Below are 23,112 nucleotides of genomic sequence, written 5' to 3' on the forward strand. Positions count from 1 at the left end.
CTAAGGTGTGCTGACTCAAACTGCGGTATTTTCCATTGCATCATATGCCCGTGAAAGTTGGACATTGAATAAGGAAGACCAGAGCAGAGTTGGTGCGTTTGAATTATGGTGCAGGGAAAGAATATTGAAAGTACCATAGACTGCCAAAAGAACAAACCAAACCGTCATGGAAGAAGTACAGCCAGAATGCACCTTAGACTGCGTATGGCTAGACTTCATCTTACTTAGTACATGTTGGGAGAGATCAGACCCTAGAAAAGGGCATCATGCTTGGTAAAGTAGAGGGGTAGCAAAGATGGGTTGACATAGTAGCTACATACAGCGGTTCTCAACCTGTGGGTCACGACCCCTTTGGAAGTCGAACGACCCTTTCACAGGGGTCACCAAATACACAACAGTAGCAAAATTACAGTTATGAAGTAGCAACGAAAATAATTTTATAGTTGGGGTGTCACCACAACATGAGGAACCGTATTAAAGGGTCCTGACATTAGGAAGGTTGAGAATCCCTGAGCTACATCAAAAGGTTCAAACACAACAATTGTGAAGATGGCGCAGGACCAGGTGGTGTTTCATCCTGTTGTGCTTGGGCTTGCTATTGGTTGGAACCAATTTGAAGGCACCTAACACTACAACAACCATATGGCTTACAAATCCCTGAGTTTTAAATGCCTGCTTTCCCTCAATCTTTTCCTAGAGAGTTGCGCGTGACCTCTATAGGCAATGGAGCTGGATGGACATGCACTGGTATGAGGAAGCTCAGGAACTCTGATCTGACAATGCTGGGTATGATCCTGGTTCTTGACACCCAACTCTGTGGCTTTGGGCAAACCAGTTCACCTCACCAAACCTTTATTTTTAACTTAGCAAAAGAACATGTACACCTACCGTAAAGGACTATTTGGGGAATTATGTAAAATAAGTTGTGAGCATATTGAGCAGGATATATGGCTTCATATGTAATGAATTCCCCACCCCCACCAATTTTTTCCCCTTTTGATTCCAGGCAATTTTTTTCCTTTATGGCAGTGTTTCCCACATTGGGTGATAATGATCCAGTGGGTGCTACAGAAGAAGATCATTAACACTGCATCCTGGATTAGGGGCTATAGTACAAACATTTTAAATTGCCAGGGGGCCACTGAGTACTTTTTTTCTAAAAAGGGGGACAGCAGGCCAAATATGTTTGGAAACCATGCCCCACAACACTTACAAGTGCAAGTTCTTGTATATTAATGCGTTGTGGTTGGTTGCCATAGGTTTGGCTCCAACTCATGGCAACCCTAGAGCCAAACGAAACGTGGCTCCCCTCTCCTCCTCTGACCCCTGAGGGAGGGTTGGTACGGGGAAGCCCATTGTTTGGGCAGTCATGTCAGCCAGTTCATTTATAGTTTTCCTGGCTTCCCGCCGATCCTTCCCACTTTCCCAAAGATGACCTTTTCTAGCCCCTGAATTGCGATGCTGTTCCTTTTCATTGTAATAAACACAAACTCAATTCATATTAACCTAAGAAAATGGGGGGTTTGACTTGAAGTAAAATGGGTAACTTGGAGCATCTCTTGGAACCCAAGATCACAGAAACGGTCTGGAAAAGGGGACTGCTTGTCAGTGGGGAGGGTCCAGGACTGGCCCTCGTTGGGCAACTGCCTTGACCTGCTTCCCCTGAGGGTAAGCTTCATTATCCCCTGCTACCACCAAGACATGGCTACTAAGAGGAGCAGCCCTGTTACACTAACAGCCCAACTCTGATTTCTAGAAGAGGCTCTTTGGCCCAACCTAGGTCAAGTTCTACAGCTGTTCCGGTCAACAGAGGTGGTGCCAGCTGCAAACAGGAGAAGGAAGAAGAGAGGTGGGGAGAGCATTCCTGGGTAGAAATTGTAGGTCTCCCTGAAGACTTTCTCATCAAAATGGCAAACATCATCTGACCCTAGTGGTTTACAAGTAAGGGTCTTCTGCTTTGGCTACCACCCTTCTTCTCTGTCAGTTTGTCGTACTGTGGTGGCTTGCAATTTACTGTGATGCCGAAAGTTATACTAGAATGTCAGTTATCAGCAGGCTTCCTCGTCATGAATAAATTTCAGTGGAGCTCCTAGATTAAGACAAGCTACCGATCCAGTTCCAAAAATTGTTAGTGTTAGTAGATCCCACTGAGTCCATTCCCACTCACAACGAGCCAGTGTACAATAGAACCAAACACTGCCTGGTCCTGCCTGTCTTCACAAATGATGTTTGAACCCATTGCTGCAGCCATGGCTCGCTCCCTCTTTTTCGTTGATCCTCTACTTTGCCAAGCCTGATGTCCATTTCCAGGGATTGATCTCTCCTGATAACAGGTCCAAAGTATATGCGATGTCTTGCACTCTTTCCTTCTAAAGAGCATTCTGGCTGTACCTGTGCCAAAACAGCTTTGTATTTATAGATAGATTTTCAAACACTGGTCAATGGAAACCCCGGGAATCATAACAGAATACTGATGATTGAGGGCTAGAAAGTACTGTACAATAGTGTAGGGCCATAGCCCCTGAACGTGCCCCATCTTGTCTCATCTTGGAAGCTAAGCAGGGTCAGGCCTGGTTAGTACTTGGATGGGAGAAAGTGCTGTACAGTAGCTGAAACGACCATGAAGATAGCGTAAGATTGGGCTCTGTTGAACATAAGACAACTTGATAGCAATTTAATAACAGTACGCGAGCTGCATGCCAATACAAAATGTCAAGGGTGGGATTTCCATAGAGCCCAAAGCAGGAAACTAAAAGGAGGGATTGGCAACAGAAAAGTGGGTGAAGGGAGATGTCCGACAGTGTAAGACATGACAAAATATAAATTATCAAGGGTTCATGAGGAAGTGGGGAGGGAGGGGGAAAATGAAGAACTGATACCAAGGGCTCAAGTAGAAAGAAAATGTTTTGAGAATGACGAGGGCAACAAATATACAGTGCTTGACACAAAGGATGTATGTATGGCTTGTGATAAGCGTTGTACAAGGCCCCAATAAAATTATTTTAAAAAATAAAAAGGGATTGGGGTGACATAATTCAGCAGATCCTGAGAGTACTCCCTCTTTCTGGAGTGCTAAAGTGCAGCATGCTCTCTGGAGTACTGCAGAGGCAGACGCTAGTCAAACTCAGGAAATGTGCTGAAAGCCTTTAAAATGTCCTTAGAAGCAAACAAGAAGTCATTAAAATGCCTTGAGAGCAAGGGCTTGAGACAATGAGAAAAGGTGGATTTAATCAGGAGACCGAGAGATGGGCAGAAGGAAGTGAAACATAGTCAGTTTTCCGTTTCTGCCTAACGTGGATAGAAAACGATAACGAGGACTTCAACCTGCTGCCATGACAAGTCCGACCCAACCCACTGCCATTGGGTCAACTCAAAATCACACATCTATATGGCTTCTGAGACTAGATCTTTACAGGAGCAGGCAGCCTCCTCTTTCTCCCACGGAGCACTTGGTTCAGTTCCCCCCCTCCCCCCACTGCCTGTACCTCAGCGGCCCTGGCCCAGGCAATACCGCCCGCCCCTTGGGCCCCGAGCCTGCTCTACCCCTGCGTTCTGGCCGCCGGGAGCACAGGGCTCCGGGCGGGCAAAGCTCAAGGGGACTTGGTTCAGTTTTAATTGCAGTTTCAACAGCCCTACACCAAACTCACAGGCTCCTTATACAACCATCAGTCAAGAAAGATAAACACTCTGTTCCCTGGGATCAACCAGAAAGAACAACCAAAAAACCCAAATTCACAGCCATTGAGCCACTGGCAATTCATAGCAACCCTTTAAGACAGGGTAGAACCCTGGTGGGTTTCTAAGGCTGTAACTTTACAGGATTAGAAAGCATTGTTTTCTCCCACAGCTGTGTGGATCACATACCAACTCGTTGCTCTTTAGAAAAAAACAGAGTTAACCTTTTTAGTTCGGGTCCCTCAGATACACAACATCTTAAGCATTTCTTTGTCCAAAGATATGATGTGACCTTTGTGACTAACTTGCTATTTCCCACACTGAAGATTCTGGCACAGATTTGGAAATCTTGTCATCTATTTAGTTTGGATCTCTACCTCCCCACCCACCCCCGTTGTATTTTTGCAGTCATCTGGTAAGCCAGTTCTGAAACTTGCTTGCATATTTTCTCTGCAAGTACTTGCTTTTTCAATAAGCTGCTGTGGCTTCCAGGTCTGCTTTCTATGGGGTATAACCAGAACCCGAAGGTTTGGTGCAAAACCAACCCATTTGAAGGCAGTAAACACAGAGGACCCTGTTGTCAAAGTGGCGGTAGCTGTGGCTGAGTTAACTTCTGACTCATGGTGACCCCGTGAACAATAAAGCAAAACACTGTACTTCCTTTTTCTCCCTTTGAGTGCCTGGTGGCTTTGAAGTACTGACCTTGTGGTTAACACCCTAACGTGTACCATGCCACAGAGCTCTCTTAACTTATTTTAAAAAAAAACTAAAAACAAAACAGCACAAAACTCACTGCTATCAAGTCAATGCTGACTCAGCAACCCTACAGGCCAGGGTAGACCTTTCCCTGTGAGTTTCCCAGACTAACTCTTCTCAGGAATAGGCAGCCTCGTAGAGCAGCTGGTGGTTTCATACAGCTGACCTTGCCAATAGAAGTCCAATCTGTAACCACTCTTCCACCAGAGACGATAAAAGGGATTTCATCTGAAGGATCATCCTGGGTTTGAGGTTAAAGGGAGCAGAAGAGGGCATCCATGTCAGAGCCAAGAAGAGGGCTAGACAAAGTGGCAGCCTCACGAACAAGATGGGCAACAGCGGATGAGCACCCCACCCTCTGTGGGAGTAGCAGTGGGGGGGGGGGGACACAGAATGCAAGGCAAATGCAAGGCCCAGCACGGAAGAAAGATCCCTCCAAAAGGCATTCCTGTGAGCTCTTCGAACTAGAATGCTTAAGCCTAAGAATCCATTTACATGTACTTGAATCTAATATTAGTGTGATGCCAAGGAAGATTGCAGAGCTAAAACAAACCCAGGTTAATCTAACATCCGAAAGAATAAATTAGATGTGGCTAGAACGTGGCTGAGGCCTGACCCCACTCGCTTGACTGGTGGTTCTCAGAATGCCTGGCCAACAGCACCTGCTTCACCTGGGAAGGTGTTGGCTGTTACCAGCAGTCCATTGTGGCCCATGGTGCCCCTGTGTGTCCATAGAACAACTCCCGGTGGCTTTTCTGGCCATGGTCTATGTGGAAGGAGCCCTGATGACGTACTCAGCTGCTAACCGGAAGCCCAGCAATTGGAGAGCTGAGCAATCTGCTTCTATGCAGATGACAGCCGTGGAGGAGCACAGGGAATGTGTGGCTGATTGCCTCCAAGAACAATCACCCCCTTTGCCTTGGGACCAGAAGAACGCTGTAATGCCCAACTGCCATTACCGAACACTTTGATCAAAGATTCCATAGAAAACTCCTGATCAGAAAAGGGGAAAATACAGTAGTTTGCCAGTTCTCATGGACTCCAGGATGAACCCCTGAAGCTATTGTCCTGAGATCATCTTGAAACATTATATCAAACATTGCCATCAGATTCCTCTAAATATCGAAACAATCGTTTTATTTAATTAGTAAATATCTGCCTTAAACTTTACAGCCTTTTAAGAGCTGCTTGTATGGGATCAAATTGGCAAGGCAACTCACAAAGTGAGATGGGGCCCTTGCGGGCAGTGAGTTTATGTCACTGGGGAGGCCCAACTCCGAAAAGAGGGCGAGCTTGGTGCCACAACTCAATAAGCAATGTCACTAAATTGAGCAAGTACAAAGTGTTGAACCGTTACATGTTTTGCTTTGTATATTCTTAAAATTAAAATAAAATAAGATTACAGTCTTGAAACCCTGTTGGGCAGTTCTAACCTGTCCTATAGAGTCAGTATCAGTTGGAATCAACTCAATGTCAAGAGGTTTGCTTTTTCACTTTTATGGAACCTGGGTGGCAGACCTTTCTTCCGTGGCACGCCTGGAAGCCTAGACTCAAACCTCTAGGCTTTAGGTTATTAGCTGAAGACAAACCCTACGTGCCACCCAGAAGCCTTGTTAGGAAGACTAATTCACGGACCCAATTCCAGACCAATTGAATCCGAAATTCTGGGGAGGAGACACATATCGAAAACCCCACACCAGCAGCCCTCAAATCAATTCCAACTCATGGCAACTGGCCTCACATGTGGCAGAGTAGGATTGTGCTCCACGGGGTTTTCAATAGCTGCCGCTTTGGAAGTAGGTTTCCAGGCCTTTCTTCCGAGTTACTCAAGCCTGCAGCCTCTAGGTTAGCAGCTGAGCACTTCACCATTTGTACCACCCAGGGAGTCGGGAAAACCTGCCCTCCCGGTGGTCCTGACGCATGCAAAAAATTGGGAGCCACTGGCCTTACCTTCTTTTCCTCTTGGATTAAATCATTTGGGCAGAGTGAAATCATTCCGCCTTAGATTCTAGAACTAGAGACCTTTCTGACACGGAGATTCTGATCGACACTCAGTGAACAGAAAGGGAATCAGAATCCGTTCTTTCATGTCACAGATGTTTATTTAGCACTGAGCTTCAGCACAGACATTTACCAGTTCTGGACGACTTTGTCCCGGACCAGCTGGCCGTGAGGCCCAGTGGCATCGGGGGGCAGAAGGGCCAAGTAGACGGGGGTCTCGGCCCCCTCCTCCACAGTCCTGGAGCCGTAGTCCCCAGCCATGTCAGTCTTCACCCAGCCGGGGCAGCAGGCGTTCAGCAGAATCCGGTCGGCTTTTCTCTTCGCGTCCAGATTCCTGGCCTGGATTCTCGATAAGACTGTGACCCCCAGCTTGGACATGCCATAGGCCGAGCTGGGCCAGCCCTCCCGCTCATGCACTTCGTTTTTCGTGTCCTCCACAAACTTCTTCATGAGGTCCACCAGGTCCTCCTCTGTCAGTGTCTCACATCGGAACTTCTCCTGCAGGTCTTGTCTGCAGTTCTCCAGAGCTTTTGAGCCCTGCAAACTACTGATATTCACAACCCGGCCTGAAACAGAACAATAGAAGTGGGGAGACGAGTCATCAAGAAAACTACCATTGGTTGACTATAACGCATCATGCATGGTTGTGGACTGCGGTCAACTGCTGATATCAACAAAATATTCCAGAAGGCATAAGATCTGTACCACCAGTGGATTTCAACATTGCTGACACCTCTTTTCACTGACTAGAGAAGCTCTGGTGCTGCAGTGGTTAAGCACTTGGTGACTAATTCGAAGGTTGCTGGTTCAAACCCACCAGCTGCTCTGTGGGAGAAAGATGTGGTAGTCTGCTTCAGTAAAGATCCACAGCCTTAGAAACCAGGTAGGGCAGTGCCAATCTCTCCCACGGAGTTGCAGTGAGTCGGAATCAATGTGATGACAATGGGTTCCATTGGCTAATTTTTAGAAGTAGGTCTCCAGGCTGCCCTTCCTAGTCTCTTAGATTGGAATCAAACCCCCTGTCACTGAGGAGATTCCAACTCCTAGTGACCCTAACTATGTAGGGGTTCCCAGGCTGTACATATTTACAAGAGCAGATCATTTCATCTTTCTCCGTCAGATCAGCTGGTGGGTTTGAACTGCTCCCCCTGTAGTTAGCAGCCCAACACTTAACCGACAGTTCCACTATGGCTCTTTCTTAGTCTGGAAACTCTGATGACATCATCCACCACAGGTGACCTCGCTGGTCTTTGAAATACCGGTGGCATAACTTCCAGCACACAGCCATATGTGAGCATCTACCCTTGGTGATGAATTGTGGCACATGTGCAGTAGCTTGATTCTCCACCCTGGTTTTGACTTCTATTATTGTTTGGCCAGAGCTAAAAAACCAATAGACACTGGTGATGGTTGCATAGCATCATGATCCACGTAATTAGTCTCACTGAATTGTGCAGGTGAAAATATTGAAATGGCAAATATGTCATCTGCATTTTTACAACAATAAAAGCCCTTAAGACTGTCAACAATGAGTAACAATATTGGCTCATCAGTTGTAAAAAAATGCACCATAGGAATGTGGAAGAGCAGATGGGAATGTTGTGGTTTCTGCACAGTTTTTATCTGAAAATCTAAAATTACTATAAAAGTAAAGCCTATTATTTTTTTTTAAGATAGGCAATTGAGTCCCCTTTTGGGGTCTTCAAATTGGGAATTCAACTGGTGGTACAGTTAATGCACTCGGCTGCTAATAAAAAAGTCGGAGGTCCAAGTCTACCCAGAATCATGTTAGAAGCAAGACCCTGGTAGTCTACTTCCAAAGAATCAGCCATGTTAACCCAAGGGAACCCCATTTTACTGTGACACAAAGTCAGAGTCTACTCCCTGGCAAATGGTTTAAGGAGACAGCCCCCCCCCCCAAAAAAAACAAATCTATCGACCCCAAAACTACACTTGAAGCATTTCTGATCATCAAAAACTAGTAAACATGCTGAGTTTACACCCTCCACCTAGCATCAACTTTCAGATCATTTTTACTAAGGAGCTCTGATGTCTTAGTGGGTTATGCATTAGGCTGCTAATGGCAAGGCAGCGATTTGAAAGCATCAGCCATTCGGAGGGAGAAAGATGAGGCTTTCTACTCTAATAAAGACTGGCAGTTTGGGACACCCACAGGGCAGTTCTGCTCTGTCCCCTGGGGTCGCTCAGAGTTGGAATTCACTCACTGGCAGTGAGTGAATTTCCTTTGTATTGTGGTAAGTCTAAAGGTAACAGAACATCTGCCATTTCTACAATCTTCACTTGTGCAATTTATTGGCATTAATGAAAAGCACCATGTTATACAATTATCACCATTAACTGTTCCAGAATTTTCCCTTCACCCCAGGGTTAGGCCGATGGTGTCCTGGGCTTGTTCTTCTTATGTTGCTCTGCTCCTATATGAGGGGGCTTCAAAACGTTTGTGGAAAAATTGAACGAAAAGATCATATAATTAATTTTTTAAAATTTTTTCCACAAGCTTTTTGAAGCCCCTTCATATTTTCTGTCCCCAACCAATCTCTCTGGGCTTTTTCTTTTCTGAATGGCAGTCTCCGCAGGCCCATGCTCAGGAGGTCGGGGAGAGCGATATATCCTATGTGGTGTTCTCCCGCGGGCCCCAATCCCTCAAGAAGAGACACTTTCTGTCCTTAAAAGTAGTACCTGCGGGGAGGGATCACTCGAGCTGATTGTGATCACCCAACTCATTTTAAAGGTGATTTAACCATGGGGCAGGGTGCCATTCTAAAATGGATTGTGGTAATGATTGTACAATTCTTCTTGATATTATTTTTTCTTGACATTTATTATTGAACAATTGAACTATTGAAATGTATGATACATGGATTAGGCGCTGATAAAATGGCTTTTTAAAAAAGTAGCCCCTCATGCATGCTCCAAGGTACAGGTATCTATGATGCCTCAATCTCTCTCTCTCTCTTTTTTAACCCCCAACTTTTGATTTTGGAAAATATGAAACCTACAGAAAAATTGCAGGACGAGTTGGACACCTGCATTTCCTTTCCTGAAATGCACCTGTTGTGAACGATCAGCCACGTTTGCCCTCGCCCACTTACTCCTCTTGCCAACATTACCAGCGGCATGAACCTTACCCCAAATACTTCAGCATATATAAGGGAGCTCCAACAAGTTCATGGAAAAACAGAATAAAGAGAGAATGGAATTTTCCCATGAACTAGCTGAAGCCCCCTGCTATATGGGAACAAAGGAGGGGGCCCCAACATAGTCACAACAGTGATCTCACTCAGGGCCTTCACCAGCCTGTGGAACTCCTACCTGATGCACAGCCCATACACCACACGTTCCAGGTGTTTCAAACATGCCCCTTTATAGTGTGCTGTTGATTGGATTTAATCCAAGATCAAAGGTGGGGGCCACACATAGCTGTCATCTCTCTGGAGTCTATTTTAATCTGCAGTAGGTGACAGTGACAAAGCCCTTTTTGAAAAACTCCAGGCAAGTATTTCGTAGCATTCACTCCCCAGGTCAGTATTTCGTAGCATGTTCTCCCAATTTAGATTTGTCAGATTTTCCTCATGATTCAAAACTCAGCTCATGGCCGTCAAGTCTATTCTGACTCATGGTGACCTTACATATTCGCAGTTCAACACATCGCCACTACACCACCAGGGCTTCCGGAAACACCTTTTAGTTCATTCTAAAAGTGTGGGCAAGTTGCTCCCTCTACTGGTGTGGTAGTTGGCTAGCTAATGCATTCAATGGTGATCAAGTAAGCAAGCTAACATCATCAGGGCGATTTAACTTAATACCAGACGCCTGGTGGCATAGTGGGTTGTGCGTTGGGCATCTAACCAAGAGTTACAGTCCCAGAACCCCACCCCACAGTGGTGGTTTTACCCTGCCCTCTGGGGTCGCTATAAGTCGGCAGGGAGAGTGTGAGCTGCTTTCAAATCAGTTTGGGAAAGTGATTCCCTGCGCAGGACAAGGCAACGATGCTCAGCATTTTGCCCCCAAGTGAACTTGAGGTTTACTGGCGAGCCATAAACATAAACATGTTTAAGGGACTGGAAATCAGATTGCTGCTATAGTTCATAAAACAGATGTCGAGAGCAATCATGCAGTGCTTCAAAAAAAACAAACCAAACTCACTGCCATCAAGTCAGTGCCAACTCATAGCGACCCTATAGGGCCGGGTGGAACTCCCTCTGTGAGTTTTTGAGACTGGAACTGTTCACAGCAGAAAGCCGTGAGTGTCTCCCAAGGAGATGCTGGCAGTTTCAAACTGCGGACCTCGCAGCTCGCAGCCCAGAGCATAACCACTACCCACTACACCACCAGGGCTCCGAACCTACAGCCTAGTGGATGTGATTCTGAGCCCACTCTAGTATTGGGTGAGTGGATGCCAGCATAGGCCATTTTGTTGACGATTGTGGTGTCTCCACTTAGAAGGCTCCTACAAGGAGTTTAAGCAGAGTCATGTGCAGCTGGGGATCATGGTGGTTCAGTGGTACAATTCCCACCTTCTATTTGCGTGGCATACTAGTTTTGCGTTGGGCTGCTAATCACAAGGTAAACACTTCAAAACCACCAGCCTGCTCTGCTGGAGAAAGAGGAGACGCTACAGTCTCTCCCCTCAGGACCAATAATGAGAGTAGCAATGCCATGAGGGTAGGGGAAAAAGGGAGGAACCGATTATAATGATTGACATACAATCCCCCCTACCCCAGGGGGACAAATAACAAAAACATGGGTGAAGGGTGACAGTAGACAGTGTAAAATATGAAAATAAAAATTAATTTTAAAAAATTAATTTTAAATTATCAAGGGTTCGTGGGGGTGGGAGTAGGGGGAGGGGAAAAAGGAGGAGCTGATACCAAGACTTCAAGTAGAAAGAAAATGTTTTGGAAATGATGATGGCAACATATGATACAATTGATGTATGGATTGTTATAAGAGCTGTAAGAGCCCTTAATAAAATGATCTATTAAAATAAAATAAAATAAAAAGAGTCTCGGGAACTCACAGGGGTAATTCTACCCTGTCCCATATGGTTGCTCTGAGTCAGAATTGACTCAAGGGCAGATGAAGGTTTGATCCCTGGTCACTGTGTCCCTTGCACAGCCACAACCCACCCGCCAGAAGAGGCTTGCAGGTTTCCAAGATGTGGAATAGATTTCAGCTGAGATGGACTAGGAAGAAAGGCCTGGCAACCCACTAGCAGAAACCAGCCAGTGAAAACCGGATGGCCCTCCTGCGGTGCCTCATTCAACTAGCCAGATGGAGGCACGTTATTTTGTTTTGGTTACCAAGACACCGCCACAATGCCTTTGGGTCAGCATTTCCCTAAACTGGATCACTACATTCTAAAACTGGTAACTTCCCCAGTTAGATCCAGTTCCTTCTCGCCACCACTTCATAACGAGCCCGTGGAAGCAGCTGATCTTAAGACTGAAGTTGCCTACTCTGGGTTGATCCCTGAAACACACTCCACCCCCACTCCACCCCGGAAGCTTCCATTATCTTTAGAAATGACTTGGTTTCCACTTTTCCACACTGTGCTTTTTTACTCCAGGAGAACTAACCATCCTGATTTGACTGAGAAGTGAAGCTAGAAAACCTGGACATTATTTCCACCTCTAGTATGACCTGAGTCCGCATAGAGAGGCGTCCTAGTGGCCCTCTAGGATAAGCTCAGGTAAGCAGGGTCCGACTACTGTTTGAACATCTTTATGGGAGTAGAAAGCCTCAGAAGGGCTAGTGGATTTGAACTGCAGACCTTGATGTGAGCGCATCACTCTACAACACTAAATAAGAACCTAATAAGAACCATATGCACCTGTCCTGACTTCCCCACAAATTCAACTCAAAGACACCCTAGGGGTGAATCGCCTTCAAACCCTGGGAGTGCCAGTAGCAGGGCTCCAAACTGGTTCATGCCAGTTTGCTCCCTTGCTGAGAAGTTGCCTTTCCACTCCAGGGGAACTGAATCAGAATCTATATTCTCAATCACCTGGGGATCTTACTTAAACCTGGGTTCTGATTCAGTATATCTGGAGTGGAAATGTGGAAATGCAAGTCTTCAGAGTAGAATCAGAAGGAACCAATTTGAAGTCCCGAATAGAATACAATGCAGCTGCCCAAAAGGATGAGGTGGCTCTCTCTTCAGATCAGATCGGTAGAGAGCCCCAGGTTGCTGGACCTCAAAACAAAACAAAAGCACACACTGCCACCCAGTCCATTCTGAATCAAATCAAAAGAGGGTTTTTGAGGCTTTAACTCTTTATGGGAGACCAACCAAAACCAAACTTATTGGCTTCAAGTTGACGCCGACTCATAGTGACCAAGCATACAGGGCAGGGTAGACTGCCCCTGTGAGTTTCTGAGACTGATCATTCTCTGCTGGAGTAGAAAGCCCGTCTTTCCTCTGTGGAGTGGCTAGTGGTTTCAGACTGCTGGCCTTGCAGTTGGCAGCCCACCACGTCGCTGCAATATATATGTAGTAAGTGAAAAAAACTAGACGGTGAACATTATATTTACTGTGAGCTTTTGTGTATTGTCTTTTTAAAGATAAAGGAATATGCATTTAGATGTGTTTAGATTTGCATTTTTAAAACTGCAGCCTCTGGCTGGAAGCACTCGCTCACTCCACAAACGTGCCTCAAGATAGTCTACAAATCAGCACCTGCCTTCGGGCTTTCTCTGCTCCCCACCCCCACAGCAATTAATATAAGCAATTCCCTGTAGACCCCGGGGTGGGAACCGGGCATGTGGGGGCAGGAGTAAAGGTACAGCTCTCACCATACACATTTGTTAGATTTTAAGATTTCAAATGCAAGGATAATCCTTATTCGGAATATTTGTTATTTTAAAAGCGAGTTCATGGGTGGTACAAACAATGATGTGCTCAATGACTAACCAAGAGGTGGGTGGTCCAAACCCATCCAGAGGTGCCTCAGAGGAGAGACCTAGTGACCCCTCTGCTTGGGAAAGGTCCTTGTCCTGAAAAGCCTCTAGAGCACAGTGCTACTCTGCAGTCGTTGGGCCCCCGTGAGTCAGACCAGCGGATAACAAATACCTAGAACATTTTAAGCCTCTCAGTCTGGAAGCACCACTGAATCCTGCCCACCGTGGATGACTGTGGCATTTGGAAGACCGCCGGCAGCATTTCTAGTAAGAGCCACAGACTTCTTCCTAAGAACACAGTGGACTTGTTGGGAAACGAGAATACTCAAGGAAGTCACCGCCGCTCTTCCTCCGGCACAGAGGTTCATTCCACACAAGTGACTCTCGTGAATGATTCCCCGCCAAGGATGGACCTGGCCCTGAGAGTCTCAAAGGCTGCTCGCCATTGCGCCCCTAGCACCCAACATATGCCTGACCTTTGGCAGTCACGTAGGGAATAACTTGAGAAATGAATAACAATGATGTATTATTTGGGGGTTATAACCAGGGTGTTTCCTAATAAAATTTCTCCGAGCTTCTGAATAAGCTTGACAAAGTTGGTACAAGCGAAAAGGTATAATATTTGAACAGATACTAACCCTGGGCCCCCCAGAAAAGCCACTCTGGACCCATCACCTTGACGAAGGACTCCTGAAATTGATCAAAGGCAAGAGGTCTTTTGGGGTTTGGTAGCCTCCTATCCCACCAACTGTCTGTCGATCTGTCATGCGGTGCTGTGTGTTGTGGTTTGCCTGCTGCTGTGGGTGCCGGAAGCTATGCTAAGTACCCGCTGGGTCACCCACAGTGGAAAGGTTTTAGCAAAGCTTCCAGACTAACACAGACTAGGCAGGAAAGCCTGGAGATCTACTTCTAGAACATTAGCCAATGAAAACCTGAAGGACTCAGAAAATGATGTGGTTTAGTGCTGAAAGATAAGCCCCCTGCATGGGAAGCAAATGAAACCAAACCACTGCCTCTGAGTTGACTCTGACTCATAGTGAACCTGCAGGACAGAATAGAATTGCTCCTTTGGGTTTTGGAGAAAAACAAATCCATCTCTTTCTCATGGATTGGATGGTGCTTCTAACCCACTGCCACCGGGGCTCCTTCCTAAATTGGAAGGAGCTCAACACACACAGTGACTTCCACCAAGGATTCAGGCATCTGATTGTGAAGGTGACCCATGGCTGGGCACTCTGCTATTCACCATGAGTGGGAGTCAACTTCAAGGCGCGACCACCACCACTACCTCCTCCTCATCTTACCTTTGAATTCATGGCATAGATGCCCCAGAGCATGTGGAATGTTACCCCTCGGCAATTCTTGTAGGGCAGCCCCATTCTGGGCACCCTCAGCTCACTCCCTGGGGAGACGGTTGGACAATCCACACGCTCACCGGACTTACCATGAGGTTTTATTATGGGCAGTAATTCAGTGCAGACATTTCTCGTGGCAAAGAAGTTGGTCTTCAGTGTCATCTCAGCCTGGATGTCGAAGGGGGTTGGATCATCAACTTTCACAAAGAGAAGGAAACAAAGAGAACATCATAGATCAACCCCGAAATCCATATGCCCAAGTGGATCTTATGGCATAAAAATCAAATAAAAGGAAATTACTTTACAACAGCATTTAGATCCCCCTGGCCAGTGGTTCACAACCTAGTGTGTGCATCAGAATCACTTGGCGGAGCTCTACCCAGAGTTTCTGATTCAGCAAGGTTAGGATGGTGGGGCTTTCTGGGAGGTGCAATCCATTCTCGTGGTTGGAGGTTGGAGGTCATGTAGAGGAAAGGCCTGGTGATCTACTCCCCAGAAAGCAGCCACTTTTGAGACTGTGCTACAGGTTCCCAGGAAATGCTGCAGCTACTAATGTGTGAGTTCCACTTGGAGAGCCCCTAGCTTTGAACACTGAGCAGAAGCTGCACCAGTGGCCTCCTGGGAAACATATACAGCCCGTGATTCAGCAGGTGTGACTCCAGGTGATGCAGACACTGCTGTCCAAGGCCCGCTTTTCCAGGCTCCAGGGCTCTACCAGCCCACCAACAGTCTCACCTGATGTCTGGGAGCGCCAAAGACAGCTCCCCCTCATTTCTGCCCTGCTCCCGGATAGGAGCTGGGAAACGCAGGTGCAGATCATGGCTGCGCCTGAGTGCCAGGGCTCAGGAGACTGGCTTCCACTCCAGAATAATTCGTTTATCTCTGTTCTGCCTCTTAGAGCTGGCAGGCATCCGCTGGGCACTAGGTTGGTTATAAGTGAAGCAGGCCTGTTTGTTTCTTTGCAAACCCTAGCATATGGTAGCTCAGTGGCTTTCTTAAAATAACTGCCGTATATACTCGTGTATAAGCTGAGTTTTCCAGCACAAAAAATGTGCTGACAAACTGGGGTTTGGCTTATACATGGGTCAGTGGTACCCCAGCGAGGTGTAACATCTCTCTGGGGCTCCCCAGAGGTAACGGGATGGCTCCAATTCACAGAAGCACCCATAGTGATTGACTTAACGCTGGCAGCTGAACTGGTAAAGATGTGTCTTGTGGCTGTGCTCCGGTCTCTCCCCTCTGGTCTCTGTGTTAATTTACATCCTGTTTTCCCCTGCCCTAATTCACATCCGGAATCCCCTGTCCCCACAGACTCCCCACCCCACTGCCCTGGCTAACATGTGGGGGGGGGCAGGGGGAGGAGCATTACCATGAAAGTTCTTTTTCAATGTCTTGTTTTTTTATCCTGTTAGAAATGGATACTCTTGAACCAAAACAAAAACGTAGGTCATATGAGGATAGTTTCAAAATGAAGGTTGTGTCAAGAGCAGAAGAGAGCAATAACAGTGTTGCAAGTAGGGAATTCTGTGTTGAGGAAAAGCAAGTGAGGGAGTGGCAGAAAATGAAGGCTGACTTGAAACAGATTCCAAAAGCTAAAAAAGCTCGTGGTTTAACGTCTTTTTATGGGGCACTAGAGAGTGAATTGCATAAATGGGTTATGGAATGTCGTCAAAATGGTTACTGCGTAACGTGCATGGGAATCTGCATACGTGCTCTACAAGTGGCTAAGGATGCATCAGCAGTATGGTGTACCCGCTTCATGAATAGGTTTGACTTACTATGATTGAGACAAAGAGCAAAGATTTCCCAGAAATTGCCACAAGTCCTTGAAGAAAGATTATCGTATGTCATTCCAGTCATTTATTATAAAACAAAGGAGGATTTATAATTATGACCTGGCAGATATTGGGAATATGACTGAAACTGCCATGACGTTTGATCTTCCAAGCAACAACTGTGGCAAGTTTAGGCGAAAAAAACATTTTTCTCAAAACCACAGGAAATGAAAAAAACACTTTATAGTTGTTCTCTCATGTTTGGCTAATGGAACTAAGCTGCGTCCTGTCATTATTTTTAAAAGAAAGACCTTGCCTAAAAAGATAAATTTCCCATCAAGAATTACTGTGCGTGCACATGTTAAAGGCTGGATGGATGAAGACGGAACAAAAAAATGGCTGGAAGAAATTTGGAACTGACGACTAGGAGCAGCCTTAAAGAAAAAGCCATCGTTACTTGTTTGGGATATGTTCAGAGCCCACCTATCGGATGACATAAAAAAATTGGCAAAATCTAGTAAAGTTACTTTAGCCATTATTCCAAGCCTCTGGATGTATCTTTAAATACGCCTTTTAAAGACTGTGTGTGAAGGATGTGGCATGAATGGATGTCATCTGGTCAAGCCCGACTAACAAAAGGAGGAAATCTCATGAAGCCTGACATAGAGTTAATAGCAAAGTTGGTTCGAGATGCATGGGAAGACATTCCAGAAGACATGATGTGACGTGCCTTCCAGAAATGTAGTATTAGTAATGCTATGGATGGCAGTGAAGACTGCGCTTTGTGTGAAAATGACAGCAGTGATGGTGATGACGGCGATCTCAGTGAGGACAGCGTCTATGATGACCTCACACCAGCTGAAGCTCTGCACTGGGATACGGATGATGATGAGGAATCCAATTTTGAAGGATGTTAACTCTTGACATTTTAGCTTGGTTGCTGATTGAGCTCAGGGAATAGTACTCTTAAGGTATCATTGTTGATACCTTATTGGTTTTTTTTGTTTGTTTTTTTTTCTTGTCAAGGTCTCAGTTTATTGCTACACCCGATACCTTATTGTTTTTGTTGAACCTAATTTCCACTTCCTGTGCTGATTTACTAATGTTAAATGACTTGTCTTTTTATTTAAAATAAATATTTAAATACATTACCCCACTGATGTCTCAATTTTTAGTAATTTTATTTTCATTTGTTTTGATGATTGAAACTCACCGATAGCTTCTGCATTTTCCACCCTAGGCTTCCACTCGAGTCAATCAGTTTTTCTGGTTTCCCAGGTAATAATTAGGTACCTCAGCTTATATTCGAGTCTATACGGTAATTAGAATAAACTTTCTTGGTCCCTCAGCCCCAATCCCAAAGGTAGAGGTTATTTAAAACCACCCCTACTAAAGTTGGATGTGGAACATCACTTCTCTGGGGGAGGGAGCCAAGCCTCATTTCCTTTCGCCCAAAGCCTATCAAAGCTCTCTGTCAAAGAAAGGCTAATGTCCGGCTCTAAAGTGTCCAGGCGCTCGCATGAATCTGGCCTTAGCACTGCATTTCCTGTCCGGGGCCCACGAATCTGGCGTCTATGAATGCGCCCTTTCAAAGAAAGCGAAAGCCCCAGTGAGGCTGGAGACGCTTCTCTTAGCAAATGTTTCTGGCATCGTGCAGAAATGCTGATGAGCTTAGCAGGGCGGGGTCCCTTCCCCGGAGTCCGGTTTTCTGGCGAACCGCAGCGCTGGCTGGTGGGGCGGCGCACAGGCTCGGACAGGCCGGGGGACAGGCGGGGCGCGCGGGGCCGGGCGGGCGGCCTCTTTGCGCAAAGCGGGCCACCCCGAGGACTCACGGAGAGCGAAACCCGCTCTCCTAGGGAGGCGAGAGCTGAGCGCATCCCGAGCGGTGGAAGCGGCTCTCTTGATCACCCGAGCCGTGGGGGCGCTTGCCCCGCACCCTCGAACCACCCAGGGACCACTTGCCTCCCTGCACCTACACTTGAAGGCGATGCCCGCGTTGTTGACCAGCACGTTCAGCCCGCCGTACTCGCGGCGCAGGAAGTCCCGCAGGGCGCGGATGCTCTGCGGGTCGTCGATGTCCAGCTGGTGGAAGCGCGGGCTCAGGCCCTCGGTCTGCAGCTGCTGCACCGCCGCCCGGCCGCGCTCCGCGTCCCGCGCCGCCAGCACCACGTCCCCGGAGAAGTGCCGACACAGCTCGCGCGTGATGGCGAAGCCGATGCCCTTGTTGGCCCCGGTCACCAGCGCCACGCGGCTGTAGGACGACATGGCCGTGTGGAGGGGCGCGCGGGGGACCTGCACGGAGAGCTGGCCAGAGTATGAAGCAACCCAGAGCTAAGTTTTGGAATCGTGGGTTGTCTCTAGGAAAGCCAAGCTACCCAGCCTCGGTCCCTCCCATCTGAGGAGGGGCAGTCACTTGTAACGCCCCCTCCCGATCTCCACTTCCCTTCCCACTGAGCTGCCTGGCTAGGGCACAGGGAGACTCACCCATCTCTCATTCTGGTCTTTCAGCCAAGCAGTGGTCTGAGAATGGTGTCTTTTCCCCCAAAGAAAGCCAGTCGGTGATGAGTCAGTAGGGGCCAGAAACTCATGGGAGCTGGACTGATGAAATTATTTTGGGAGAACCCCAAAAGCAGAAAAAACAAGTGCTGAGTAATTCTCTTGGGTGCCAGCCCAGCGTGTACTGCAAAATGCCCGTGTCTGCTCTTTTTTTCTAAGATGTGATGTACTGTTCTTAGATAGGATAACTGCTGCTGGGCACCAAGGGACACAGGCCCCCAGTTCACTTAACAGAAGCAAAGTGAGAGTGATAGAAAGATCAATATCTGGTGACTTCCAGCTGTGGGCTGGGTGCCTATCCCTATGTGATGTCCATTGTTCATTCAAATAGGAGGGGATGTTTATGTAGCTCTTACTGTGTGCCAGGAGTTGTCGTCTTGGAATGCTTCTTACTTCCTATTTACCTAGCCCCTTTGAGGGCTAAAGGTCTACAGTTTCCGTTTGTTGAAGGTCATTTAATAAGTGAAAACACACACATGTACACACACGCTCCCCATCAGGACTGTGTACCCACAAACAAAGCTCAACTGAAATTAATCCCTAAAGGCGTGTCAGGGTGTGGGTGCAAATAGGACTCCCCGCCCACTTTATCCTGGGGCGGAATCCGAGTGTGTTTGATTATTGCCTGAGAGGTGCTGTGCTGTCATCATGAATCAGCTTTTTCCAAGCAGAGCTGGCTGAACTTGGAGCGCCTCTGTCACCCCGACTCCACGTTCTCCATCAAGTCAAGGCCACCACTGAGGTCTGGAAGGTGGGCCAGGCCCCTAGGGCTTCCCCTAAGGATACTGGAACTTCGGATTCCACAGGCTGCCAATATCTTCCAGAGTGAGCTTAGTTTTGCTTTTTGTTTGTTTTTAAAGAATCTGTACATGTCATTGACGTGGACCACTTTGTGGGCGTGACGCTCTTCCTAATATGCCCTCCACCGTAGGATTCTTGCCTTCCACATGGGAAACTGTACTCTTTGGTTCCCACTTTGAGCACAGTCACCACCCATCGACCAGTGAAGGCTGCTTGCATGGTGTTATGATGCTAAACAGGTTTCAGCGGAGCTCCTGGACTGGGACCAACAAGGAAGAAAAGACTGGAAGTCTACTTCTGAAAACCAGAGAGCAAAACCCTATGAATCATACTGGTCTGATCCGCAACCAAAGAACCAGGCAGCATTGGGTTCTGTCGTGCATGGGGTCAGCACGAGTTGGGGCCACTGGTTCTCCGGCAGCTAGCAACAATAACTCTTTTTAACATCTGTGCTGATGACACCTCTCTCATCCCTGAGAATAGGTAGTTTGTATCATATATATATATATATATATATATATACATATATATATTTGTTAGTGCCATCAATTCAGTTCTAACATATAGTGACATAGCTACATAATCACATGCACATCATACACACACACATATATTAACTTTTCTGGTCTAGAAATTTTGATTTCTTTAAGTAAAAAAATCATATTTACTTAGAAGCATTCAGAATGTCAACAAAACAGTTGCAACTTTTCTTTTCAATTACAGAGTGGTATTCAGTTAACACAACAAGTGTTTTGTATAAGCTGCATCAGAGACAAGTGAAGATGAAAACATAAAACAAAAATATCCCCATGTATATAACTTGCGCTGTGTACCAACAAGGACCTGCTTTTAATCTCCATGCCAATTTACAACCCCCTTGCTGTACCAGGCAGGGTTAGTGGCTATTGAAAGGACCACCAGGACAGGGTTATCTAAAGATACATTCGGTAGTGTGTTAACAATTATACACAAAAAAAGGAAACTATACAGTCTAAAGTAAAATCTTACACAGCCTAGTGGTGTTAACAAATCCAGGGACAAAGGAACAAGTGATCCAAATTGGTGGTGAGGTGGGTGTGGTAGGCCTAGTAGGGCATGATCAAAGGTAATGTAACTAAGAGTTATAGCTAAAACCCAGGTGGGGTCGGAGCATGACAGTGGGGCAGGAGGAAAGTCAAGGGAAATAGAGGAAAGAGCAGGGAGGCAAAGAGCATTTATAGAGGTCTAGACAAAGACATGTACATATGCAAATATATGCGGGTGGGGAAATAGATCTATGTGCCAATATTTATAGGTTTAGTATTAAGGTGGCGGAAGGACATTGGGCCTCCACTCAAGTACTCCCTCAATGCAAGAACACTTTGTTCTATTAAATTGGTATTCTATGATGCTCACCCTCCTGACACAACCGCTGAAGCCAAAGCGGGTGAACAAGCAAATGTGAAGAAAGCTGATGGTGCCCGGCTATCAAAAGAGATAGCGTCTGGGGTCTTAAAGGCTTGAAGATAAACAAGCAGCCATCTAGCTCAGAAGCAACTAAGCCCACATGCAAGAACACAACAGCCTGTGTGATCACGTGGTTCTGGAGGGATCAGCTATCAGGTATCAAAGAACGAAAAATCATATCATTGGGTGTACACCTCCAGGATACGATCGCTGAAGACAAACGTGTGCATAAACAAATGTGGTGAAGAAAGCTGATGGTGCCCAGCTATCAAAAAAGATAGCATCTGGGGTCTTAAAGGCTTGAAGGTAAACAAGTGGCCATCTAGCTCAGAAGCAACAAAGCCCACATGGAAGAAGCACACCAGCCTGTGCGATCACAAGGTGTCAAAGAGATCAGGTGTAAGGCATCATCAAAACAAACAAAAAAATCTTACCATAGTAAATGAAGGGGGAAGTGCAGAGTGGAGACCCAAAGCCCATTTGTCGGCCACTGGAGATCCCCTTGCAGAAGTGTCTAGGGGAGGAAATGAGTCAGTCAGGGTGCGATGTAGCACAGATGAAGAATACAGCTTTCCTCCAGTTCCTAAATGCTTCCTCCTCACCCCCCAACTATCATGATCCGAATTCTACCTTGCAAGTCTGGATAGAGCAGAGGTTGCACACTGGTGCAGATAGGAGCTGGAGGCACAGGGAATCCGGGGTGGATGATACCTTCAGGACCAGGGGTGTAAGTGGTGATACTGGGAGGGTAGAGGGAGAGGGGATTGGAAAGAGGGAACCGATTACAAGGATCTACATGTGACCTCCTCCCTGGGGGGCGGACAACAGAAAAGTGGGTGAAGGGAGACGTCGGACAGGGAAAGATATGACAAAATAACTATTTATAAATTATCAAGGGCTCATGAGGAAGGGGGCAGCGAGGAGGGAGGGGGAAAAAAGGACCTGATGCAAAGGGCTTAAGTGGAGAGCAGATGCTTTGGAAGTGATGGGGGCAAAGAATGTACTGATGTGCTTTGTACAATTGATGTATGCATGGATTGCGATAAAAATTGCATGAGCCCCTAATAAAATGTTTAAAAAAATAAAAAAGATTGAAACCTTGGGGAAAGAAAATCTTACACAGCCTTACATTTCTTTCTTTTTTTTCTTTAACAGGAGTGAGTTGTGTATAGAGGGTTAAATGCTTTGAAGATAAGAAAAATTACTGAGCTCGAACCAACTTATTAATCATCATCTTCTTCTTCATCTTTGCCCTCTTTTTCCTCCTTCTGCTTCGTGCTTTTCTGATGCAAGACTCCTTTCGGGCGGCTCAGACTTCCCTTTCAGCGCGGTACGCTTTCCGTGTTTCTCCTTCAGCTTGGCGGCCCTCGTCTCCTACGACTGCTGGTTGTCGGCCTGGTGTGGTCCCACATCTTTCCCAGCTTCTTTGCAATGTCCCGGATGGACAGACTGGGTGCTCGCCGTTGATTTGGGGGCGATGCTCAGAACCAAACTAGACAGGCCCCTTGGGGGCACGGGGATCCTTGAGTTCCTCCGCTGTCCGTGCCGTGGGAGGGAGGCGTGTAACGGTCCCCCTCTCTTTCATACGGGCCTTGTCGGCCTAGGCCAGGCTTCACCTTTGGCCTCCCTTGAGCGGGCTTGTCTTCCACCTCTGTGAGCGCTTCTGGGAAATTGACAGAGCATCCGGGTGCAAGTTTGCACAAACAGTGCATGTGATGACGTTCTGCCTCTGGGCTTCTTAGGATCGCCTGTGCGTGCCGAATATTGTTTTATTTCGCTCAAGAGTCATAGAGTTGCGCACTGTCTCTTGTGCTGCCGAAATGTTG

At 46.7% G+C, this 23,112-nt stretch overlaps 1 protein-coding gene across 2 annotated transcripts; it reads right to left on the bottom strand.

Annotated features, from left to right (window-relative positions):
• Positions 1-6,511: 6,511 nt before the first annotated feature.
• CBR3 (carbonyl reductase 3) lies at positions 6,512-19,067 on the bottom strand. 2 transcript variants are annotated; one of them, XM_075542321.1, is made up of 4 exons: positions 18,968-19,067; positions 18,460-18,734; positions 14,798-14,905; positions 6,512-6,998 (listed from the first exon to the last, which is right to left on the bottom strand). In XM_075542321.1, exons 1-4 carry the CDS (start codon positions 18,976-18,978, stop codon positions 6,562-6,564), a joined length of 831 nt encoding a protein of 276 aa, XP_075398436.1. In that variant the 5' UTR covers positions 18,979-19,067; the 3' UTR covers positions 6,512-6,561. The 2 variants fall into 2 exon arrangements, with proteins under 2 accessions (XP_075398436.1, XP_075398435.1); XM_075542320.1 differs by lacking the exon at positions 18,968-19,067 and having other exon boundaries at positions 18,460-18,883.
• Between the last annotated feature and the right edge of the window lie 4,045 nt (positions 19,068-23,112).

This window comes from Tenrec ecaudatus, chromosome 2 (assembly GCF_050624435.1).
Source record: "Tenrec ecaudatus isolate mTenEca1 chromosome 2, mTenEca1.hap1, whole genome shotgun sequence".
NCBI classification, from domain to species: Eukaryota; Metazoa; Chordata; class Mammalia; order Afrosoricida; family Tenrecidae; genus Tenrec; species Tenrec ecaudatus.

Coding starts and splice junctions, on each gene's coding strand:
- CBR3 (XM_075542320.1), bottom strand. CDS start 18,748: ATGTCGTCCTACAGCCGCGTGGCGCTGGTGACCGGGGCCAACAAGGGC. Junction 14,906..18,459: donor CGCGGGCATCGCCTTCAAGT/GTAGGTGCAGGG, acceptor TCTTTGTGAAAG/TTGATGATCCAACCCCCTTC. Junction 6,999..14,797: donor GCCCATAATAAAACCTCATG/GTAAGTCCGGTG, acceptor GTTCTGTTTCAG/GCCGGGTTGTGAATATCAGT.